The sequence below is a fragment of the Neomonachus schauinslandi genome, chromosome 3 (assembly GCF_002201575.2).
Source record: "Neomonachus schauinslandi chromosome 3, ASM220157v2, whole genome shotgun sequence".
Classification (NCBI taxonomy): domain Eukaryota; kingdom Metazoa; phylum Chordata; class Mammalia; order Carnivora; family Phocidae; genus Neomonachus; species Neomonachus schauinslandi.
Window position 1 is genome coordinate 95439118 of NC_058405.1, and position 25541 is coordinate 95464658.

General features: G+C 36.6%; 1 protein-coding gene across 2 annotated transcripts in view; it reads right to left on the reverse strand.

Annotated features, from left to right (window-relative positions):
* Positions 1–25541, reverse strand: part of DPP10 (dipeptidyl peptidase like 10) — a 1400194-nt gene that overhangs the window by 114035 nt on the left and 1260618 nt on the right. For both annotated transcript variants that reach the window (XM_021695867.1, XM_021695868.2), the window contains exon 8: positions 9153–9273. In XM_021695867.1, coding sequence (XP_021551542.1) covers positions 9153–9273 — 121 coding nt within the window. The remainder of the gene's footprint in view (positions 1–9152; positions 9274–25541) is intronic.

Genomic DNA, 25541 nt, shown 5'->3' on the forward strand with positions numbered 1-25541 from the left:
CCAGAAGTCTCCTTGCTGACAGAGGCAACCTCTATCCCAGGGAGCTAGGCATTCTCTGCATTAAGTCAGAGTGGAAGATAAATTCCTATAAAGTTTAAGAGTCTACATCCCTAGAGGAGAGTTTAGAGATCTAGTAGCGTAGTATACACTGGGATATCTCTTGTAAAGTGAGAGAAAACTTGTTGGAATTGTACTTATGCAAAAGTAAAGAGGGAATAGACTCTTCTGATTTTGAATAACAGCTTAAACCATATTCACATATGTTGCCCTGTTCTACTTCCCAGATCACCTATAAAGCTGCCTGTTCTGGGCACCTGGGTGGCTCAGTTGGTTAAGCGACTGCCTTCGGCTCAGGTCATGATCCTGGAGTCCCGGGATTGAGTCCCGCATCGGGCTCCCTGCTCAGCAAGGAGTCTGCTTCTCCCTCTCCCGCTCCCCATTCTTGTGCTCTTTCTCTCTCTCTCACTCTCTCTCTCAAATAAATAAATAAAATCTTTAAAAAAAAAAAAAAAAAGCTGCCTGTTCTGAGCAGAGCTTGTGCAAGAAAGGGCTATGCAGCAGATCAAGGCCATGGTACAACCTTCCCTACTGTCTTTACCTGGTGACCCAGAAGATACACTGCGAATGTAAAGGTGCACGGTAAACAAAGAGGCTGTGTGGAGCTTCTGTCACTCATTATGTGGCAATCAAAACACAGGCATTACAAGCTTTAGAGGAAGGCCATTTCCTCCTGTGCTGATAAATATTCTCCTTTTCAAAAGCAGCTCTCTACTGGGCTCTTGCAGAAATAATTAGCCTGACCATGGGATACCAAGTGGCTATGCAACCCAAACTACCCATCATGAACTGACTGTTCTCTGAATCACTGACCGACCATAAAATGAAACACATAGAGCAACATCCCACCATAAAATAGAAGGGGTATATATGGGATTGGGTAGAACGCATTAAGTAAAATGTCCAGATTATTGCATCCTCTACTTTACCCTCTCTCCTTCAGCTCATACCTAAATCTCAAGATGTGTTTTCTAATACAAGTTGGCAGGGGAGAAATAAATGCAGGCCTGGTTTATGGGCAGGTTTGCATGATGTACTTGAAGGCTCTGGAATTGGATAGGCTCTGTACCACAATCTGACTGAGGAGTGGCATTAAAAGACTAAAGAAAACATAAATCCTCCCAGTTGGCAGACTTTTGAGCAAGATATTTAGTTTTGTACTTCTTGTGGAAGGAGAATTGGCCTGAAGCATGGATCTACCCTGACTCATGCACAGTAACTAATAAAAGACCTGATTAGGGTTATGGGAAGACAAAAATTAGTGACAAGGAAGTTTAGAGAAAGATAACTGCATTGACTTATCAGGAGGGGTAAAAATGTAAAAATATGAAGATATTAGTGTCCTACTTAATATCCATCAGAACACATCCATAGCAGAGGAGGCTCTCAATAATCAGATGGACAATATGACTACAGAGTGCATGTTGGTCTGCTTTGGCTCTCACCGTTACCTTCCAATGATAGTGGCTGTCATTAAACTCGGCATGGCATTATTTCCCAGCAGGGCCATCTGGCTACCTGGTGGCAGGTAGATTACATGGGAAGCATTCCATCAAGAAGGGGTAGCATTTTGTCATTACAGAGATAGACACACACTCTGGAATAGCTATGCCTCTGCTGCTTCAAGTCCTGTCAGTGCTGCTATTCGTGGGTTTACAGAGTAACTTATCCATTACCACAATAATCCACCCTGCATCACCACCAAACAGAAAGTATTTTATAGCAAAAAGAAGGGCAATAGGCTCAGACCATGAAATTCACTGTTTTCTATTAGCTATATGTACCTCATTGGATGGAAGCATTAACTAGACTTCTCTATCTCGGTTTTGGCACTATAACCACCTTGAAGTTGGGATGTCATATACAGCATACATGTGCCCCTCTCACATAGCCAGAAAGCATAAATCTAGGAACTAAGGGGTAGAAGTGTAGCATTCACTATCACTATCACACCATCACTCCACTAGATGTATTTTGTTTCTTATCTTCATGAAAAGGAGATCAGTGGGTTTAGAAGTCCTAATGCCTAAGGGGGGATTGCTTCCAACAGGGAATGTCTTAATTCTGTTCCTCTGAATTGGAAGCTGAGATTTCCCCCCTGATCATGTGGGGCTCAATAGGACTGGGGAAAAAAAAAAAAAAACCTGACAGAATACATAGTACTATGTGTCTGATGATTAAGCTCATCTGCCAGGAAAAATATGTATCTTCACTATACAAAAGAGAGTAAAGAAGAATATAACTGGACTCAGCAGATTCAGAAATACTCCCTTGTCCAACTCGATCTCATTTTCCAATTCTACATTTCCACATTCTAATTTCCATTTCAATGGAAAACTGAAATTGTAGCAACCTAATTAAGAAAAAGAAGCAAAGGAATAAGATTTGGCAAGGATAAAATTTTGGCTTGATCCACCACGTAAATGACCTGTGTAGTCAGAATGCTGGCAGAAGGAAAAGGAAAAATGAGTGAGTAGTTGACAGAGGGAGCTAGGATTACCAGTTAAGGCCATATGATAATCTTATTTCTTTTCTTAATGGGGGCATTTGCCCCAAAACCTTATATGAAAAGCACAAGTGTTGACTGTAGTTATAAATTTCAGACAGCTATATAAACTGGACTAATACCACTCTACAAAGAAACAGTAGCAGATGGAACTTTGTGTGTTCTTTCAAGGACACAAAGGTTTTATTTGAATAAATAATAATATCCCCATGATTTCTGAGTTTTTGTTGGCTGTGGCCAATATGAAACCAGACAAATTAAATGAAGAGAATAAAGTTAGTGCATGATTTACTTTCTTGGTTCTCACCCACTGGAAACATGTAAGTCTGGCTATGTTCCTCAACCAAAACTTACTGCTTCTATTACTTCAGAAACTATAGGATTCCCTCCTTCTAGGTTCTAATAACAGCTTACTTACCCTTCTCACTTCAGGTGTTAATGGCTAAATCAATACTAGCCAAGGTTGTTACATATCCCTTGTCTTTGACAAGTGGCCCCTTCATAGGTAAAATTTTGTATACTACTTTGAATGTGCCATTTTTTTCCAATTGTAATCCTGACCCTGATTTGTACAAATTATGTACAATTCATATGAGGAGACATGAGTCATCCACATGACACACTGAGGGGAAAAAAATGCTAAATGCCAACTGAGTGTAAACTCTTAGTCTTATGAGCCTTGAAGGTACAGACAGATCAGATTGTGCTGTCTAAAATCAACACTCAGGGTTTCTAAAGAAATGGGTTCTATCTAGGTGCTAAAGTATGTGTGTGCAAGTACTTCTCAAGAATAAGAATGGCCCAGATTTGAGAGCACCATTCAACTGAAACTAGGTATCATCTACTCTAATTTATTTTAGAGTGATCTATGCCTAAAGTTATTCCTCATAAAAAATGCTAAAATAGCAAAGTAGTACACACAAAGAGTTATGTGACTTCCTTCAGGTACAAAAATAAAGCTAACTGAAATGGGAAGGAGATAAATAAAAGAATCTTTAATATCCATCTGCTTAAGAGTGCTCTTGGATACGCACACACTTCTTTAATTGCAACTAATAAGGACTCTTACTCATGGATTGAAACTTCCTGTGTTAATGATATTATATTATTTACAAACAGTGAATTTCTACAAATTGCATTCCATTCTATTTCAATGAAGGTTTGGTTCTTCTTTGTCTTTATTACAATGATTAGAAAATCTCACTGGAGAACAGATGGAGTTTTCAACATATGTTGTTTTATATCAAAGACACTTAAAAACATAGCCTCAACACAAAGTACTTATAGAAAACTGACTAATATATAATCATTGTGTTCAGATTAACATGCTATTCTGAAAAGTAAGCTGATTTTATCCATTTGTAGTTTATCAATTTAGACAGATAAGATTTCCTGAGTATGCTACTGCCAGCCAGATGGGTCTATGGTTCATTTTTTTCCCCTTTATTTTCTGTATCTCACTGTCACGTTTCTTAAAAGAATTGTCTATATTCATAACCTTCTCACTTCTCATTTACACCTCTATCCACTGCAATCTTGCTTCTGGTACCACAAATTGATTTTGCTCTTAACAACTTCTGGTAGAAAATCCAACAGTAACTATGGAATCCTTAGTTTGTTTGACCTAATGAGACTCAGCTTTCTATCTTCCTCTGGCTTCCATGGCTTCATCTCTAATTTTTTCTTGTATCTGTCTTTGTCCAGTTTTACTCGGATTTAGTAAGTGCTCAATAAATATTTGTTGAATTAATGAATGGATGAATGTGATTTCCTGTATCCAAGAGAAGGCAGGAAAAAAAGTGAAAATAGATAATCTTGCATTGTTCTCAGTAAACCACCAAAAAATCTAACAATCTCCATCTGTTGATAAGGATATTGTTTATCCTGTCAATTTTTTCTCTCACTTCTTTATTCTTTTCATTCTTAAAGCTCAATGCAAATACCATTTCTTCCATGAAGCCACTCTATATTCCCCCATTCCATTAGAATTAATCCTACTTTTATTTCTAGTTGGTATGTGGACATGTAGTTCTATTTATATTTCTATTTACTATGCTCCAAATGGTTCTTTATATAATAGGTGTTTACAGTTTTTCACTTCACGAAGTTGGAAATGCCCAAAACACAGAAACCCTATTTCTCTTCATATTGCTCTCAAATAATGCTGGAAAGATATATATACTTAATAACTGCTGAAATGATATCACAGAATTCCTTAAAACACATTTATAAATCATTTGGGCACATTAGTTCCAATATTTTATATGCTCAGATAACTTAAAGTGACAGTCATTTTTTTCTATTTAATAGATTCAATACTTTATGGAAATTGTCAAAGTTGTAGACTTGGTAGCTGTGAACTTCTTTTTAGCAAAGAATTCATCTGATATTTTATTTAGTTGAGTTACTATGTTAAATGCACCAATTTATATGAATAACATGAGATGCATTTGTGTGAATTGTGTTTAAAATGATGTTTCATTTTGAGCATGATGTTTTATTTTTCTTCTGAACTTCACCAACTCTTTAAAACACATTTTATTTTATTTGCCTTTACTTTCCTTAGGAATTGAATAATACTAGGAATAGAGACCAAGAGGCTTTAAAATAACACTTTTAAATAAAAACTCGACATAAGTGCCTGTGATTGGGATCAACAGCCACACTCACAGATTGGCCTGGACCTAAAAAGTTTAAGCCATGCCTTTAAAATGTGCCAGAAAAACATTTTACTATCTTTTGTGTGACTCCTTCTCTAATCTTTTTTCAATGATATTTACAAAAGGCAAATTTCAACTAAAGAAAGTAAGTGGAAAGGTTACATGTTACTTCTTGAGTTTCCCACACATACTAATTTAGATTGTAATTGATTTCTGTAAAGTAACAAAAAAGGTATCTCCACACTAGAGTATCACACACATACTGTTGAAGATCATACACATTCCTAGTAGACGGCACTGTGTTGTGGTGAGTGTACTGAAGGGAAAAGAGAAAATCTGGAATCTGGGAGCTGTTGGTACCTTGGCAAAGTGGTAGTGGGAGATGAAGGTACAGGGGAGACTCTTGAAACATAGGTTGGGGATGACAGGTGAGGGGAAAATCAGTGACATCCGAATGGCCTAAATCCCTCTGTCAAACCTTAACACTGATTCCCTGATACAGTCCCTTCTCTTGGAAATAAAGCAAGAATTGAGGTAAGTCTATGATCGATAGGGTTCAGAATCTTAGGTTGAGGAAATAGACCAGTTGAAATCTAATGGCTTAGGTCCATAATGTATATCATTCCTTAGGGAACAATGAAAGGCACTGAATTCTAACAGAGAGAGTAGACCAGGAAGAAGTACTGGCTTTGAAGATACACATTCAAGTACCAGCTCTGGCACTCGTGAGCTTTGAGGCCATGTTCAAGCCACCTGTCCTCCCCGAGTCTTGTTTCTTCAGTAAATGAATAAATATGCTAGCATTGTGAGGATTCAATCACATAGCACAATTGGAATTGGCTAGTATACCTACAACATAAGAGCCCAAAGGATTGAGTTTAATTTGAATGGCAAAAACTGTAATTTTTCCATTTCTCTTTTGGAAAGTGTCAGACCTACAGTGTTATTCCAGAGTTTTTGTCCTGTTTGTCCTAACTATCTATGCCCCAACACAGTGTTCAATTTCCACCCAAATATATAGAATTTTATGCTCTAATTTTATTCTTTATTTCTATTAAGAAAACAACCATATTTGTCAGATAATGGTCTTTAATTTCTCTTCTGGCAATTTCCTTAAAAACATAATGCCATAAATTATATAAAGCCTTACCTAAAGGACAAAGGCCCAAGGCATGTTGTTTAGTTGTCCAGTCAGTATATTATACATTGAGTTAACTTAAAAGTTCTTCGATGTTAAGGATCACATTTTGTTACCCAAGGTAGCGTGCGGCATACTGTGAAGCACCAGTGTTCCCACGAAATTATTCTTTCCCTCCCTGAAGCCCACTACTCTTATAAATGCTTGCTGTGTCTGTTACCACTATTTACTAGAGATCCAAACCAGGAGCCAAAGAATCATTCTTGACTTCTTTTCATCTACCCCATCCATTTAACCACTAAGATCTATCTGTTGTACTGCCTCATCAACTTCAGAATCTTCCCTCCTTCTTATTGCTTTAACCCTAGTAATATTACTCATTATCTCTCAACAGAACACAGAAAAACTTCCCAGCTTCTCATTGGTTCTTTCTGCTATTCAATCCAGCTTTATACTATAGTCAAAATGATCTATTTATATGGAAGATATAATATTGACACTCCCTTATTTGAAAAGCTCTATTAGTTACCCCATTCACTAGTGAAAAAATAATTGAAATCCCAGATTATTTTTAGGGTCACTGTCCCTTGGTTCTTGCTGCCCTCCTTTTTCTCAAATTTTATGCCCCAATAACACCAAGCAGATTTTAGTTCCCAAGGCACACACCATGCTATTTAACCTTGCTATGCTTTTGTAAGCTTTTAACTCTTGCTTAAATTTCCTTACCTAGTTTCTTCTTCTTTTTTTAAATTACAGTTTTTTATTTAAATTCCAGTTAGTTAACAGACAGTGTAATATTAGTTTCAGGTGTACAATATAGTGATTCAACATTTTTATATAACACCCAGTGCTCATCACAAGTGCCCTCCTTAATCCCCATCACCTATTTAACACATCCCTCCACCCACCTCCCCTCAGGTAACCATCAGATTGTTCGCTATAGTTAAGAATCTGTTTCTTAGTTTCCCTCTCTCTTTTTTTCTTTTGCTCATTTGTTTTGTTGCTTAAATTCTACATGAGTGAAATCATATGGTATTTATCTTTCTTGACTGAATTATTTCGCTTAGCATAATACTCTCTAGCTCCAAGAATTCATTCTTTTTTATGGCTGAGTAATAGTCCATTGTATATATATGCCACTTCTCCTTTATCCATTCATCAGTTGATGGACACCTGGGCTATTTCCTACCTACTTTCTTCTTATACTTCTTAATCTTTCAGGCTCAACTCAGAGGCTTTCTCTTTTAGGAAAATGTTTGCAAATCCCTAGAATCAGCTAAGTCTCTTTTGTTCTTTCATAGAATCCTGTGTTTACTGTGATTTGATTGCTTGTCACACTGCACGGACATGGTTTCTTCATCTGTCAGGGTCTCACACAGTACTGACAATATTTTGAAGATGAAGGGCATCTCTCACCTAACTCTTTTACATCAGAGATGCTTAGTTCTTTCTACCTAGATTCCTGGAACCACCCAAGTTTCAATTTTGTTTTCCACCTATCTCTTTAATTCATTGGACCATCTCAGACCCCTCCAATAATTTATCCTTTCGAAATAAGAAAGCCAGAGTCAGCTTCTGACACTCTGAACCAAAGAAGCCCACTTACCATTTTGTGCTTTTGAATTTTTAAAAATTCAGAACATAATTATTTTTATACTTCCAAAGTAGTTCCTACTACTTCTCAGAATAAACTGTAGCCTCTAAAATATTTTGTTATTCGATACTGGCATACACACAAAAATATATTATAAATATACATGTACACATATGCATATAAATATCAAAGGCTACAGTGTCTCTTCATTAATAAAATATCTCCACCCAGCAAAATGTCTCTCTTAATGTAAGGTACTTTGTTTTGTTCCCTATCATATCTCAGCACCCTTACAAATACTTGTAACATAGTAAGTCTTTAATAATATCTGTTCAATGATAGAATAGATGAATAAATGAATTAGGTAAGTGATTTACTTTTCTTACAGAATTAAAAATATTGACTCTGAGGTAGAAAGACTGCATTTGCCAATATTGCTCAAGAAATAAAATTTATTTTCTAGATGATCCTTAGCTTTATAAATTCTAATCAAACACGACTAACTGACTTTAAATCTTGATGTATTTTGCCAAGATCAGTTTCAGAGTCTGAAACTTAGGTATTAACCTCAAGCCTTGATTCTTCCCAAGGAAATCTGTACCTATAACCCAGCTGACAACTGGTGCATGATCAAACTGGATAAAGGTTTTCATTACCTGATTCCTTTTTATATTCTCAGCTATCATGAAAACTTGAGTCAGTAGTTATTACAAATAACCCTTTGGGTGGGTTTTATTTTGCTCCGCATGCAATGGCTTTTCAACTGTGACAGACTGTTCTTAATGGGAGTGACTTAAAATCGAGGGGCTTTCATGCACTTTTTGAGCAGTAAAGGTTTTTGTTTCTTCTTTTCCAACGTGAGAAAAACTCAGCATTTAATTCCAGAGGGACATAAGATGATTATTCACTTTCATTAGTTAAGCATCACAAAAATTAAATCTACCTAGCCTGAACAAAATGTGTATGTATGTATACACAGATGCACATACACACACACACCCCTCAAGTGTGGTAGATGTGAATCACAACCAGCCGAAATATAGCACATGCAAAGACATGAAAGCATGAAGGCCATTTTGAGAGGAAATAAGAGGAAATGGAGCTATAAGTATTGTTCTAGAATGAACAGATTTCTCTCAGATTTTGTATAAAAATATGTCGTTTGTGTTCTTTTGAAACTAAATCTATTCAACTCACCTTCATATAACCAGTCAGCAATCCCATTAAAGATAATTCCTTCTTTTCCAGAAGATGTCAGTCGCAATGAACTGCTCTTTATATCAGGTTGATAGTAGATATTATTTTCAAAAATATAAATCTGAATCCAGAAACATAAAAAACAAACCAAAAAACGCAACATATTAGGAAGCTTTTTAAAATACTTTCATACTATAGGATAATAGCTGAAGAGCTAAGTGTTGTATTATTTGCCTGCTTTCAGTTTGTGTTTATTTAATACAGACATTTGCACTGCTTTCAATTATTAATGGCAGTTTCCTTCCTATCACATCAATATCAAATTGTCATTTAGAAATTACACAGTACTGGTATTGAAGCATGTAAATCCATATTTTCAACAACAATTTTTCATCTACTTAATCTCTTTTATACCACAAAATTGATTTGGGTTTGAGATAACACTTTGCATACTTAAGAGACTGATAAACTACAATGGATGCCATTTTAGTAATAGCCAACTACTTAAAAGCTTCAGTCTGGGGTCTTTAACTTTTACAAAAATGGATTTGGTCATCAATAAAATAATCTCTACAGAATCTTTTTTTTAAAGGTTTTATTTATTCATTTGACAAAGAGAGAAAGAGAGTGAGTAAGAGAGAGAGAGAGTGAGTGAGACAGAGAGAGAGAGAGCACAAGCAGGGGGAGCAGCAGGCAGAGGGGGAGGGAGAAGAGGCTCCCCGCTGAGCAGGGAGCCCAAAGCAGGGCTCGATCTCAGGACTCGGGGATCATGACCTGAGCCAAAGGCAGATGCCCAACAAACTGAGCCACGCAGGTGCCCCTCTAGAGAATCTTTCTAATTCCAACCAGCTTGACTCACAAATACCCTGATGAAAGGGTGGCAAAATTCCTTTGAATTGATAAATGGGACACACCCTGCTATGCTCCACTCTTCGCTGGCAATTCTTTCGTAAATAGCATGTTATTAATAATGACCATGTGCTTCAGGGTTCAGGAGAGAGTTCTAATTTGAACACATCACAAAGTCTTCCAAAATAATATCATCATCAACAACAACAGCCCCCGCAACAGGAACAACAATAGAAATTAAACAGGGTCTGTCCACACAAAATAGAATTCAGGATAAAATTATTGACAATCCACGTTCAAATATTTTTAATGCCAAACATTTCAAACTGCTGGTCTGTGTGATAATATAACCTTCAGAGAACCATGTTTCATCCACATGTTGGGGAAACAGAATCTTATCTAATGGAAGCCAAATTTCTATCTAGATTGAACATTCTACTAGGAAGGTAGAAGACAGCCTAGAGCCCTTGTGTTCCAGCATGCTACAGGACAACTACATAATAGCAAATGGAGCAAACACTGGAACTTCTGATACAATCCTCTAATTATGAGATCGTAGATTGTAAATCTTGGTGTGCAAAATGATAGAAGCAATTTTAATATCCAGAAGATTTCATTGATATTCTACTTTCATTCTGATGATTTGGCAAGTATATAACAGTGAGTGGATCTAATTAATCATTTCAACACTGCATGTCATTTATCTTACAGGTGAGAATGCCAAAATAAGAAGAATTTTTGAGGGGTGAGGGTGGGGGGGAAAAAGATATAACACAGTGTTCAAAAGAGAGGGCTATATCATCAGGCAGCCTAAATTTGAAATCCAAGGGACTTATATAATTTTCTTAACCTTTTTAAATCTCAGTCCTCCCCTTTATAAAATGTGCGTTAAGTCTCACACCTGCTGTGAACATGACATGATGAATACAGAACATATAATCCATGTGACTTTTACTAGAAACCAGTAATTCGGTTCAAAATCCTAAGCTTTATGGAGGCTACCAATTCTAAATCAAAATAAAACTTCTACAGCTTAAGCCAATGTGTAAATTATCCCAAACTACTGACCAGCATTACATACTATGTTGGTAAAATATGGACCAGGAGCAGCAGTAGAATACTAACAGCAGTAACGCTAGTACTAATAGTGGAAAGAGGAGAGGTGATAACAAATGATATTTACTACTTTCACTTCATTTAGAAAGTTTTCAAGTGATGATAGGAAATAAGAAATAAGCTTATTATTGAAACCATGTGGGTCATACTTAGCTGAAAGTTTGAGAACTATTATCTCCGGTGTCTGAAAACTGGACGGAAGTTGGCCTTAATGACTGTCACAATCCCTTATAATAGAAAAAATATATTAACTTTATTCTAGCCATCTAAAGCTTAAGCTTTACATCTTCTGTATACTACCTCCTTTTGCCTTTCACAAATAGTATGTGAAATAGGCACACAAAGTCTTCCTTATTTGGAAGGAATCCTCTTTTCTGTACCTGAACCTTCTATTAGGACTTGTAAGCAATAACGGTTCAGATCATTCACACCCATGCTACTTAAGCACATGTGGCTATTCTTAAGAGTAGAGGTGACTTAGTCCAAAGTAAGATAGCTCCAGATCCTCAGCTTTCTGAAAGGAACAAACTCTACGTCAAAACAATTGATAAAACCTCCACGATTTCAGCAGATGTATAAATTATCCAAAACCATTGACCAGTAATTACATTTATATTTGAAGAACAGATTGGATGATATTCAGAATCCATATGAAACTGACATCTGCTTCAATGTAAAAGAACAAGCAATATGGAATCAGAATTTTAATTCCATTTGCTGAAAGCTGCAATACCAAGGAATGTCCACAAGATCTTTTTTTGATGGACAAAAGTTAGTGACTGCCTTCATAAAAATGTACATTTATAATCTTTTTTTATTTTTTAAAGATTTTATTTATTTGAGAGTGAGCAAAAGAGAGAGAGAGTGCACAAGCACAGAGGGAGAGGGAGAAGCAGACTCCTGCTGAACAGAGACACACACCCCCTGCCCCCAGTATGGGGCTCAATAACCAGGACCCTGAGATCATGACCTGAGCTGAAGGCAGACACTTAACAGACTGAGCCACAGGTGCTCCTTCTAACTTCTTTTAAATAGCCAAAGGTTTTCCTTGGATTATATTAGTTTCAAATAATAATCACAAACTGTAACTACTAGCTTAACAATATGAGAAGTGCAAATATTCACAGGTACTACCTGGGCACTCTGATAAAATTAAACTGGATCCAGGGCCGCCTGGGTGGCTCAGTCGTTAAGCGTCTGCCTTCGGCTCAGGTCATGAGCCCAGGGTCCTGGGACGGAGCCCCGCATCAGGTTCCCTGCTCAGTGGGAAGCCTGCTTCTCCCTCTCCCACTCCCCCTGCTTGTGTTCCCTCTCTCGCTGTGTCTCTGTCAAATAAATAAATAAAATCTTTAAAAAAAAAAATTAAACTGGATCCAAATGTCAATCATCAAGGGCTGCAACTAGACTTAAATCACGTTGAAAATATGACAAACACTAATGCCATTTGTCCTAATGTTACTGATTAAGATGTCATAATATTTTTGATACCATTAATCAATTCCTTCAATGAGCCACCTAAACGGTATAACAAATAGGAATGGATAGCTATTTGACCATTTTACTCTTCAATTTAGATAGCAAGCCAACTATCCAGTTTTTCAAAATCAATATTAATACACTTACAAAATTATTCAAAATTGGTAAAGTCTCCAGAAAGGGAACAGGAAGGCAACTGAAGTACTATGTGCTGAGTCATGGTAAGTTAAGAAAAATGTAATAAATGTTATAAGAAATTAATCAATGTGTTAGTTGATACTGGTCATTACCAAGAGATTGGACATAGCGGTGTCACTTCTCTGCAGGAGTCTATAATGGCCAATTTTTCACCTTTTCTTCCCACTGCCACAACCACCATCAATGCTTATGATGGTGGACACCTCAGGAACTTGGAATGCTGGGTGAAGAGGCTTGGAGCAAATCCCCTCCCCACCCTTAGCCAATTTGTAATGGACGCATAGAAAGAAATGAACATTTGATGTTAAAAGTCGTTAAGATTTTGGAACTGAGACTAATTACAATGTAAATTAGCCTACTGTGACTGGTTCAACCAGAGACAATGCCTGATAATAGCAGACTCTTGTGAACTTTTAACCAGATTAAAAAAAAAGTAATCAAAATAAAACAGGAATATAATTGAATATTAGACCTATTTTTGCTGAAATACTACTGAAAAGCTATTCCACCTTCACTGATTCTCATAATTTTAAATCAGAAAACTCTGAATCATTCAAAAATTCCCCAGGCACTATAATGATGTTAGAGGATCTGTAACAGTCTAGTTGGGATAGTATTTGGGTTGCTTTCTGTTGTGACTTGCTTTCTGGGGAAAAAAAAAAATTAATTAAGAAACTATCTCAGATAATAGATATTGCTGGCAGGGATATAGTGAAAGGAGTCCTTTCCTATATTGATTGTGAAAACAAAGTGGTATGCCCATATGGGAAAGCATTATGACAACTGAAAACAAAACATAGTCCATCTCATCAATCCCAAACCTGGGACCTCACCTTGTAGGGGGGAAAAAAAAAAAAAGCACCAATATGTAGAAAATGCTGATGCATGATATTTATTTCAACAGTGTTTATGATGGCCAAAAAGAAGAGGTAAAGTGAAAACCCATCAAAGCAAATGCCTGGATGGATTATGATTCATCTACATCATGTTATAACATCAAGGCTTTGTGGAAAACAAAGTAGTGTTACATGAATTGACATGGAGGAGTTTCACTGAGATATTGTTAAGGGACAAAGACACAAAACAAAAAATTATTTCATGCACTAAATAATTACAATACTAATACAAACTTATACCAGCAAGAATCTCACCAACAGATACACATTGGTCACTGTCTATTGGTAGTCAGCTCCATACCTGCCCCTATATAGTCTTTGATTACTGTGGGCCATTAGAAGCCCAAAATTCATATTTCCCAGACTCTCTAGTAAACTAGTCTTCTCAGCTTGTTTGCTAGATGGGTTCTAGTTACTTTCTGAAAAAAGGAGAGAGTTGGTAGTTAGGAATTGAAGGCATTTGCCTTTGGCAGTTGATCTAGCCAACTTCAGCCATAGTGGTTCAGTGATAGTTTATAATATTTACAAATATTATAAATATATATGTATGTTTAAAACCATTAAGAAATTATAGGGATACATATTTACATATGTATTGTATATATATACAAATGTATACATTCACATAAATATATGTATGTATGACTGTGACTCTGGAAGGATATATGCTAGCCTTTTAATATGGTTGTATATATTGGAAGGTGGATATACAGTGAGAGAGAGGAATAAAAAACAGGTAATCAAACAGAAAAGACTGGGAAAATATGCTAAAAAGACTTGACTACATTTGTACATGTATGTAAATTATACAGGTTAGTATATGTATAAATAAAGTACCAACAATAATGTCAGTGATAATAAAAAATAATGACAGTGATATAGAAATTAGCCTGGCATGTAGGCTACATGAACAGTAGGTGATCCTTTTTATTAATTTTTATAAAATTTAAAAGTAATGATAAAGGGTATCTTCTTAACTTGGAGTAGGGTTTTTCAACCTACTGACATTGAGGACTAGATATTTCTTGGTTGTGGAGGACTGCCCTGACATTGTGGGATGATTGGCAGCATCCCTTACTTCTACATACAAGATGCCAGCAGCAGCCCCTTCTCTCAGCCCCTTCTCTCTCAACCAAAAAGGTCTCCGGACATGACCCAATGGTCCCCTGGAGGAAAGGGGCAGAATCACTTCCAGTTGAGAGCCATTCATTTTGAGGTAAGTCTTGCATGTGTATGTTCCATAAATGAAATAATTTAGTTTAATTCCCAAACCTTTAAAAGCCAATTTGCAATTTGTTGTTCAAAAGTACTCTGCTAAGTGTGCCTGGGGCTATAAAGATTTTAATGTGTAGTCCCTCTCTTCAAGAAGATTATAATTTTATGTGAGAGATAGGCAGGTAAACTCCTAAAATCCAATGAAAAAAAAAATACACATCACAAGGCTTAGCCATGAGTGGCAGAGGTCAGGTGGGGGAAGAGATTCCTGAAGACATTTATGAGATACTGAACTTAAATTGTGTCATAAAGGACAAGCAGTGATTTCATAGGATAAGGAAGGTAGAGAAGATGAAATGTCAGGCTAAGGGAACAGAATGAGCTAAATCCAAAACTGAACCACTATGGAAATATTAGAAGAATTGTACCTTAAGATTCAGGAACACCTCTACATACCTATGACTGTCTAAAAGTTAAGATGGTGGCCAACCATGAAGCAGCTTGAACACTAGACCAAATGGTTGGAATCCCATTTTTTCAATAATTGACAGCTGTAAGTTTATGAGCAGGTGAGCAATTAGAAAAATAATTGGTGGCACTAAATGAATGGAAGGTGGAAATGGGAGACTCCTGGCAGGATGATTCAAATATTCTGCTTAATAGGGACAATAACTATAAAAATGGAGTCATTAATCCTACATATGACTTCCTGCTTGTGTCTAAAACATTTGTGAACTCCAATGCCAATGTTTTAGTATCTCTCACTTGGACCCTTTAAAGCTTCACTCTCCAGAGTCAATCATTACAGTTTTTAACACTAGATTCATACCCCTCAAACCATATGCAGTCCTCACCTTTTCCCCTGCCCATAGAGAATCTAAATATCCCGTCCACCAAATCCTTGCTTCCTTCTGGCTTCTGGTCCACCAGTTATACTCCAACCTCACCATACTCCCAGGCCCAACAGTGGCCACAAAATTTCTGTGGAACCTTTGCCTTCTGCTTTACCAGGAACAGATTTTCTATTTCCAATCATGCCTGCTTATAAAGAATTTATATTAAACTAAATATTTGTTATTAAAATGAATTTAATATAATAATATCTTGGAAATAAGTGACACAAAAGAAGATTCTGCAGTGATTTGGAGTCATTGCTAGTGTCAGATGTTACTATTTTTCAATAAATGAGAAAGTTTCATCATATGGACAGTATGAAAACATAATTATGCATACAATTATTTTTTTATCAAGACAAAAAGGAAGACTATAAAAAATAAATCACCTTGAACTTCATCATACACATAAGCTGTTTCAAGATACTTAAAATGTTTTTAATATATAAAAGTATTTGAAATATTTAAGCCCTATTCCATTAATGAATCTAGTTTCACTGAATTTGAAATAAAATTTTCCCCTTTAAGCAATATGCTAACATTTAAGTCTAGGAAACACTGTGAGGAATAATTCTTTAAAGTCTTTAAGTATAAACTTATAAATAAAAAGCCCTTATTTTGATTTATGGTACTTAAAATCTTTGGGTAACATGAAAGAATATGAACAGAAAAAAAATGGAGTGGTTTGGTTTTACAGTTAGAATGGCTAAAACGAAAATGAGAGCCAAAAGTTAAGTGTTGCCAAGGATGTAAAGAAGCTGGAACTTTCATGAATTCCTGGTGCGAGAGTAAATTGGTACAATCACTTTGTAAATCTCTGTAACAGCCCTTATCAAAGCAGAACATCTGTATAACTGTATGACTCAGCAACTCCATCCAAACGGTATCCTAACAGAAACGAATATGGATGGATGGATGGATGGATGGATGGATGGATATATAGTTTTACATATATTTAGGAGAACAGGGACATATATATATATGTTTATATATATATTTCTACATATATATACAGAAATTAAGACATATATACAAGAATGCTCATAGCAGTGCTATTTATAACTGATAATACTGCAAGTCAGGGTAAAGATTACCCTTGGAGGGGAATAGTGAATGGTAAAGGGCAAAATAGGGGTCCTGGGATATAAACAATGTTCCCTTTCTATTGTGAGCACTATGTAGATGGGAGTGCACACAAATCATATTTGCTACATGTATGTTAGAACTAAAGAAAAAGGAAAAAATAATATGCAGAACTTTATTAGTAAACAATTCACTTAAAATACTACCATAAAGATCACCAATATTTCACTGAAAACTACAGTGCATCATTCAACTTTATAAAAATTCTGTTTCCTTAATTTGCCAGTATGTAATAAATTCTGAGTGTCCATTTATATAATGCAAAGTAAAGCTATGAGCACAAGTTAAATAGTTTGATTACCTCTGACATTTTGGCTTTGAATAAATCTCTCTGTGGGTTATAGAGTACTGCTTTCATTTCTCTGCAGGACCATCTCTCGGATATAGAACAACTCACTCAAATCATTCATGTCACCTTTGCACCAGTACCTGGCATTCTAGAGATATAATCACCATCAGAGAACTCTCATCCCTTGACATTTGCAATTATTCATATCAGGAAGCCCTTTCAAAGAGTTCTTATTTCCTAAAACCTTTACAGAACATTATGCATTTTCAAAGAAGTGAAATATATCCCCTTATCTTAAATTCATAATTATGTAAGTCACTTCCCAGTTCCAAAGCCCTTTTATCCATGTTTTTTAAGGAGAAAAGTGGACACCAGATACAAGTTAGCAAACAGACGACTGACAGCAAACTCTAATCAGTGAAATGTAACAATGGCAGACTCTATGTTGGATATGTCAGTCTGTCAAACTCATCTAGGGTAACAGAAGGCCTTATGATAAATAGAACATTTTGATAATTGAATTTATAAAAATATTTACGGGCCTCCAGTAATAAACTGGGACCTACAGAAGACAGTCATCAACATTATTACATTATTAAAAATATCCTTATGTACTGGTTTATGTGTCAAATGCTAGAGGATGGTATGACCTAGTGACTGTGTATCCATTTCTTCCTCTACCCCATGTTCTTCTCTTTCTTTTCTCCTTCACCACCCGTCTTCTTGCCTTTTTTCCCTTTTACCAGTTCTCCATCATAAACTGAATATGTATCTGGCACCATTTATATGCTAGGCACTGTGCTAAGCCTTGGGTATAAGATCTCATGATCTAATATGACTTCACAATACAAGTATACACAAATTAATGTAGGTGTGGTAGGTAACAAAAAATAAAGCCAACATATGGGGACATTAATTCAGACGAAAATATGACTGCCTAATATGTGTCATGGCAGTGGAAACTGAAATTGAAAATAAAAGGAAAAGCAAAAGTGTGGGAAAATGGGATTTCTATCAGAGAGACCTGGGGCCTAATCCTGGGAGAGCTCTTTGTAAAACCGGGCAACAAAGTTATTTCACTTCTCTGATACTGTGTCCTCATTTGTGAAGTGGTGATGTTAATACTTTGCTTGGTGATGAAAGAATGAAAGAAACCCAAATTAGGCCATGAGTGTTGTTCTATGTACCTGCAATTAGATGCTCAACTTTTCCAAAACCTACTGAAACTAGTAAGTATTGGCCATAAAAAATATTATCATAATTTGAAGAGAATCAAACATTCCTCTCCAGTTATCCTAAAAAGAAGCTTAAGCATTTGAAGAAGCTAAGTTAATGACTTTACCCTCTGTTTCTCTATATCAGCTACATGATGTACCTTTTTTCTCTTATCAGGCTGGTAAGATCTGACTTCCATTCTTATTTTGGAGGATTTTTACATTATGTGAGTATTGGGGGAAGCAGAGCCTGATCTCTAATCATAAAGATAAAAAAGCCAGATAAACATCTCTAGGTCATGATCCCACCTATGACTCTGAATCCTGAAGGAATAAGGTTGAGAAATTATTCACAAGAGCAACAGCAAACCCTCAAGGGTCCAGCAAAGGCAGAGGTGAAATGTCCACTGATGTATTGCCAGTTCAGCATCCTAATCATATTTCCTGCAGCATCCCCATCAAATTTTCCTGAACACATGCCAGTGTTCAATGATGCCTGGCTCCTTGTGACTCCTGCTCATTTTCCAGTCCTGGAATTCCAACCTTCTCACTGATTCCCACAGCTTTCAGATATCCTTTTAGGGAATTCCTTTTCTCTTGAAATGAACCTGAGTATCTCTCTTGCTGGCTTCCAGGAATCCTAATTGCCAGAGGGCATTCAACAGTTCAACAGTTAAACAGTTTAACAGTTAAACAGTTTAACAGTCATGGCTAAAGAAAGCCCTTCACTGTCTTTTATGTTGGGAGCAAACTGAATTAACCCCTCTTTTTGCCCCAGCTAACAGTCCCCCCTTTCATCCCTCCACAGATTTGCAAAAAGCATGGTGCATATGCACCTTAGCCTCTGATGCTAAAACAGTTTGTTTTATATTTGTCTTATGACTCCTTTTATTTCGAATGGGGACTCCTATATTCGTAGAAGAGATTCCCTGAAGGAGGGCTGAGGGAGACTAGAAGAAATTCTCGTATGCTTATCAATGAGTCTGTGCCTAATGCTTTCCAGTTCATAGGCATGCTGATAAGAAAACAAATTGAAAAATGCAGAAGGTGGAACCAGCCTTGGCTATCTCCCATGCACATTTTCCCATAGCTCTAGACTCTTTATTCCACTTCATGCAATTTCAAGGCATCCTTGGCCACAAATGAAGAAATATAGGTGTTTGTTTGGCTGGGCTTTTCTTCTTCTTCTTTTTTTAACAGTACAGAAACATCCAAATACTATTTTGCTATATCCACCTAAAATAGTGGATATCAGTAAAATGACCATGGAAGAGTTGACCTTAACAATGCAATGTCTATGTCCAGAATTAATTTGTTTACTCTAGTTAATGTTCTTAGTAAGTCAAATTTAGTCAAATCCTCAGTCAAACTGAGGATGGGAATCATTTAAATTCAAGCATAACTTGGGATTCAGAATAAAAACACTTGAAATATTTCCCTGCCCCGTGAGGTTCTACAGAAATGGCTGTCCCCCATGCTTCAGTTAATCTGCCTGCTGCAGTGGGGTATAATTAAACCCGACCTATGATGTATGTGTATCTGCGGCACAAGACACCCTAATAACTTTTTTATTTTGTGGATGAAAGCATGTAAGAGGGTGTGTAAAAGAGCAATTTCTGACTCTTCGTATTTCATGTTTGGTTCTTTGCCATAGATTATTCGCTGCTGTCCCTCCCTTCAGGTCTCCACTTCCATCCATTTAATAAAATGACAAAACTGCATCTTTCTGTCAGTGCTCTACCTGAGGATCCAATTAAAGAACTATACCAGGGGCACTTGGGTGGCTCAGTTGGTTGAGTGTCTGCCTTTGGCTCCGGTCATGGTCCAGGAGTCCTGGGATAGAGCCCCATGTTGGGCTCCCTGCTCAGGGGGAGTCTGCTTCTCCCTCTCCTTCTGCACCTCCCCCCACTCATGCGCACGCTCTCTCTCTCTCTCATAAAAATAAACAAAATCTTTAAAATATAAAAAATAAAGAAGTATTCTATTACTCAGTATTCAATAAAGAATAAAGGCTAAATTCTTTAGGTTAAGATTCTGAGCAAGGTATATTGTTTAGGACTTATCTATTAATCCACCTATAAGGCGACGCTCACCTTTGTCAATCTCATCCACTTGTCATCCCATACATATGGTTTTTGAGTGCATTTTTTTTTATTTGCTTCTCCCTTAGAAAGGCAGTGACACACCAAACAGACAAATCAACCTTGAACAGATTCATTATATAGACTTTCTAGTGAAATGTCACTTTTTTCGAAAGCTAATGTCAGATGATATTGTATGTTTCATATTATTTGAAGACACATGTAAATATATATTTACTACTGGGAAAAATATGTTTAACTCTCTTAATGAAGAAAATTTAAAGACAAAAGAAGATAGTAAGTTATGTGTGGGGTGGGGGAGGGCTATACACAGAGGGATGATGGTTATAAACTTAAACTCACTCATCTGCAATTCTATGACACTCCTACTGTGTTTAGACAGATAGCAAAATGCTTTTTGAGAAAGTCCGAACTCAGCTGCCACTGATGACTGGGTATCATAACTCTTGAAGAGATATATGATTGAGGAACAAACAGTGGGATTCTGGGGTGCTATCACCAGTGTGTATTCATTTGTGGGTCTGCAAGTGGAGAATGGTAAGAAAAGATGAAAAGTAATCATGGTTTGATTTAAGCTAACTTTCAGAACAGTCTCCCTGAAAAGATTTTTTTTCTCACAATTTAAAAGTAATAATGAGAAGGATGAGAAAGTGGAGAAGTGCAAAAAGGAGGAGAATGAGATTTGAGGAGATACGAAGATGACTCTTTTGAGGGTCAGAATTTTAAGTTATTTCCTCAAAATCATTTAGGCTGCAAGTCTGTTGTCCAGAATCCATCTCACAGTTTAAGCAATAGGATTTTATTTTTTAGTTTCTTTTTATTTATTTGAGAGGCAGAGAGAGAGAGCTCATGTGCACCAGTGGGGAGAGGGGCAGAGGAGAGGGAGAAGCAGACTCCCCACTGAGCAGAGAGCCCAATTACATTGGGCTTGATCCCAGGACCCTGGGATCATGGCCTGAGCCAAACAATAGGATGTTTTGTAATAGCATGTATCCAACCAAAGACCATCAAACTTGCTAAGGATCCTAGCATCACAACAATTAAGTCTCCTCGTCCCAGGCTTTGTGATAACCTTCCTCACACAGACTTTCTCAACTAAATCTCTCTTGTCACTTATTCCAGTTTGTGTCAGTCATCCCAAGATTGTAACTGTTGCCACTAACAACTGATCCTCCACCTTGCCATCATCCCAGTAATAATGCTTAGCATCCCTGGCCCTTTGTCATCCCATCCTTCCATACTCTTTCGTGCTACATTTGAAAACAGGCACTCCCAAACCAACCAACTTTCCCCTTCTCGGTTTCTTCTCTTGAAAGTTCCTTCTTCCTCTTTGCCTTAACTGAACCTGGTGTCCCTTGAGGAATGTCATGACCCAGCAGCCCTATCTAGTGACTCCTGATTATTATCACATATCTCAAGATGCTCCCTGCTCCCTATTGTTCCTTTAGAACATAACTTTTCCAACCCATTATAAGAAAAATTCATCTTCATATGAGGTTCATGCCAATCAGCTTTACCAATGCCTGGCTCTTCAAATTAGAGAAATGATATTCTGAAATACTAGTTCTAATAGGTAGGCATCATATGAAAATGAATTCCATGGTCTAGGGCAAGGTTCAACAAACTATGGTGCATGAGCAAAATCTAGTCTGTCTTTGATACTGCATGGTTCACAAGCTATGAATGGTTTCTGCAGACCAACCTTTGTGATTTGATGAGAGGGGACACTTACTTGGGATCTCAATTATGTACAAAGTTTTCCCACAAAAAAATACTTTCATTCTTCTCATTAGTAGACATGTATTGCAAAACATTGTACTTATTATTTTGTTATCACAATAAAAGCTTGTGGCAATTTGTTTTTTGTTTTGTTACAAAAGTACCTATGGAATACCCTCTCAAGTTTGCCTGTTGTCCTGCAAAATCAAAAATATTTACTATTTGGCCCTTTACAGAAAAAGTTTACTGACCCTTGGTCTAGGGGAAAACAACAAAACATTGAATTAAGCAAAATTACAGTTTTCCCTTCCTTCCTTTCTTCCTTCCTTCCTTTTCTTTCCTTCCTTCCTTCCTCCCTCTCTCCCTCCCTCCCTCCCTCTTCTTCCCTCCCTCCCTCTCTTACTTTCTTTCATTTCTTTTAAATTTGGCATTCTTCAGATCTTTTGTTAATCCCATTATGAATCATTGAGATTCATGACATCATATTGCATTTCTTAAATGTATTTGACCATGACTTTTTTTTAATCAGAACATCTTGCAGGCCAAATATTCTAAGGGAAAATTTTAAAAACACATTTTAAAACAGATCCTATTTCTTAAATAAAAATGAACTGGTATTTGGATCATTATTTACATCCTTAAGGACCAATTATTTTCACAGCTTTCAAATTGCATAGCACTTCTCTAAGATGTGGGTCAACTCTATGTCAGCAAAGTTCAGTAGCAATCACAAACTTCATCTTGAAGAAATTAAATGTTAAGGATTGACTGGAATTAATGTGATCAATTTAGAGCAACATTTTCATTGTTTCTTTAAAAACATGGGTGAGGATCTCCCAAACCAACTAATTCATATTTATATATTACCCTTACTTTAAGCGCCTAACTACTCAACCACATGATACTTAACAGGGAAGCCTCATTCCCAGACAGGCTTCACTTATCAGCTTCCCATTGTTTTCCTCTTGGATCCACCATTTTCTTATGCCTTTCAAGTCATGCATGAGAAGTTAGCTCTGATCTTTCTTATCTTCTGGGTCCCCTCACATGCCCATGGTTTAATAAAAATCCAGAAAAATAAATCTTATCCAAACTATTTATAAAACTATGCAGCTTTTTTTTTTCATACCCACAATTGTAATGGGTTAGCATTTCAAAACTTCCTTAGGAGACAGTCACCTCAGTGGACTCCATCCAACTCTACCTACACCCGCTAGAGTTACTTAAACTCCATTTGAGATGCATTAAGAATCCAGAGTGACTCCCGGGGCACCTGGGTGGCTCAGTCGTTAGGCATCTGCCTTCGGCTCAGGTCATGATCCCAGGGTCCTGGGATCGAGCCCTGCATCGGGCTCCCTGCTCAGCGGGAAGCCTGCTTCTCCCTCTCCCACTCCCTCCGCTTGTGTTCCCTCTCTCTCTGTGTCTCTCTGTCAAATAAATAAAATCTTTAAAAAAAAAAAAAAAAGAATCCAGAGTGACTCTCAATTTACAATCCCTTCAAAAATATAGCCACCACAGTATTCCAGATCAACCGAGCCAACCCCATTCTATCCTAGCACATCCCCCATTCTTACCATCTTTTAGATTCTCTGATATAACAAGCCAAACTTCCAGAGGAAATATGTCAAATCTTCCCCAAATGTCTTTGCAAATAACTTTGTTTTGTAAAGTCTCTTTTTACTTCCTGTGAATACACACACATCACTTCCAAACCCCAATCAAGAAATCATGATTTCAAGAACACAAATCCATTATTTACCCCCCTTTAAAAAGAGATGCAGTTAACAAGCCTCATCTGCATGTTACTGTGCTATATCCATTACAATTTTGTTCAGAGTATTTCTTGACTTACACCTTCTGCTTCTGTATTTTACAGTCTCAGCAGTTTGTGAGTTTCATTCCAACCAGTTCTCTAGAGTGACTGACACAAAGCAGATTCTAAAAACACACTTCCTATTCTTTCAAAACTCAAGTGCTTATTATTTATTTTTTTTTTTTACAGGAAATATTTCCCACATTTTACTCACTAAATTTTTGAAGGTCATGATCTTTGGGAGTAATACATGCTACCAGGAAAACTGAAATATTTCATCAACTATATGATTAAAATTAGATTAGCTACCAAGAGAATTCATCTTAGGTTTTGGAAATAAGACCAAGGACAAAAACCTCAACGGTTTACAATGTTAAAGGAAAAAGTTGAAACAGTTATAAATCACTGATCATTCAAGAGGCACTTTCAAAATGACTTGTTTCAATTTTTCAAATATACTAGGAACAAAAATGTTAACAAAAAAGGAATGCTGTTTATGAATGCATGATTCCACCTATTGTTTGACTGATGGAAATAAATCATCGCATACCCTTAAGTTCTAAAGTTACCAATTGGATTTTTATTAGTCAACTAACAACTTGAAGTGCCTTTTATAAGCTATCATTATGGAAGTTAATAAGCTCATGAAAAATATAGGAATGTTGTAAATGTACAGTTTAAATGTACAGTTTCTTACTTTCCCACCATTTTCATTGCTATGGCTGTCAAGAGTTTCACACATACATACATTATATACCCTCAAAGCCTTATGGCCATTTTTTGCTTTTAATGGTAGCATGTTTTATACAGAAGACATAATTTAGTGCTTGATGCTTACCCATACATATAACATTTCCACTGTTCTTTCATTCCTAAGATCTGATTTCCTCTGGTATTCTTTTTCTTCAGACTTGAGAATATTTTTTGTAGCATAGGTCAGGTGAAGACAAATTCCCTTATTTTATTTTTTAAATCTGAAATTGCCTTTATTTTACCTCCGTTCTCCATGGTTTCTGACAAGAAGTCTGCAGGCATTCTAATTGCCGTTGCTTTGTATCTAATTTGTCCTGGTGCTTCTCTGGCGGCTTCCACATTTTCTCTTTATCTTTAGTTTTCAACAGTTTGACTAATATGTGCCCAGGAGTGGTTCTCTTGGAATTTATTGTTCTTCCTTGGGAGAGTGTGGTCACTGAACATCTTGACTATGTACATTTTTGTCTTTTAATAATTTTAGAATATCTGGCTATCATTTCTTCAAAGATTTTTCCTGTTTTACTCTCTCCTCTCCTTTTAAAATCCCAGTTACCATAATGTTAGAATTTTTGTAATTTTCTTTCTGGTCCCTGGGGCTCTATTTTTTTTCTTTTTTTAATCTTCTCACTATTTTTTCAGATAGAATGATGTGTATTGATCTGTATGTCAACTGACTGCATTGTCATTTCCATTCTGCTCCAAGTCACATTTGG